Source organism: Papilio polytes, unplaced genomic scaffold, assembly GCF_000836215.1.
Source record: "Papilio polytes unplaced genomic scaffold, Ppol_1.0 DF823686.1, whole genome shotgun sequence".
In the NCBI taxonomy this organism is placed as follows: domain Eukaryota; kingdom Metazoa; phylum Arthropoda; class Insecta; order Lepidoptera; family Papilionidae; genus Papilio; species Papilio polytes.
In genome coordinates this window covers 1-768 of record NW_013525518.1, presented here as the reverse complement: position 1 = coordinate 768, position 768 = coordinate 1, and the positions used below count along the sequence as shown (strand labels likewise).

At 38.5% G+C, this 768-nt stretch overlaps 1 protein-coding gene across 1 annotated transcript; it reads right to left on the bottom strand.

Annotated features, from left to right (window-relative positions):
- Positions 1-103: 103 nt before the first annotated feature.
- Positions 104-762, bottom strand: LOC106104433 (E3 ubiquitin-protein ligase RNF25-like). The gene is made up of 2 exons (XM_013284494.1): positions 566-762; positions 104-500 (listed from the first exon to the last, which is right to left on the bottom strand). Exons 1-2 carry the CDS (start codon positions 586-588, stop codon positions 119-121), a joined length of 405 nt encoding a protein of 134 aa, XP_013139948.1. The 5' UTR covers positions 589-762; the 3' UTR covers positions 104-118.
- Positions 763-768: the final 6 nt, after the last annotated feature.

Sequence of the window (768 nt, the reverse complement as noted above, 5' to 3'; positions counted from 1 at the left end):
TGACTTCAGTGTTAAGGTTGTGCTGACATATGGTAACTGGGCCATTTGTTTTTTGAAAATGTTTAAGCATATGAAAGATAGTAAATAATGAAATATTAATATAAAAACATCAATATTACTATAACAGATGATCAAAATAACTAAGGAGCAAAAAATCAATAGTCTCTCCCAAAATACAGCGCAATATACTTACGTCTATAAGCTCGAAAACAACGGGCTGGCCCAGGCAATCTGCTAACTTTATCTTGATTTGCGAGTGAATGCTGGCTATAAGATCATCGTCTAATCCTCTAGGATTCCTGAGGACTACATCGGGACTCGTATCTGGATAGTTCGGGGTCAATTGAACCACCAATGTCACACATACATATTGCTGATCAATATCTTCCCCAGTTAGCGGATTGACGACTGTTTCAATAACAGTAGGCACATTACCGACTCTTCTTATGATGACATCGTCCATTAAAATAGCCACCAAGGCTTCCACTTCATCAGTAACCCTAAAAGGAACAATTTATGTAAAAACGTTCACAAAATATGTAAAAATATTGCATTTTGACCACACCTTTCATCCACGACAGACGTCATGTTGCCAAAGGAGTACAGACCGAACTGAAATCTAGCTAGATCTGGGCTACTTTATTTTACAAGTGCATATAGAGTTCAGGCAGGCGCAATGCAGACGGTGCAACAAACGTATACAGAACACTATACAGCACAGCCAGCCGGTTTTCTACAATGAATCAATGAATCACGGGCAAAATCAAT

What these genes read in the sequence shown, in the direction of transcription:
- LOC106104433 (XM_013284494.1), bottom strand. Translation starts at nt 588, where the DNA reads ATGACGTCTGTCGTGGATGAAAG. An exon ending in ACGTCTGTCGTGGATGAAAG is followed by an intron (nt 501 to 565) that starts GTGTGGTCAAAA and finishes TGTTCCTTTTAG; the next exon opens with GGTTACTGATGAAGTGGAAG.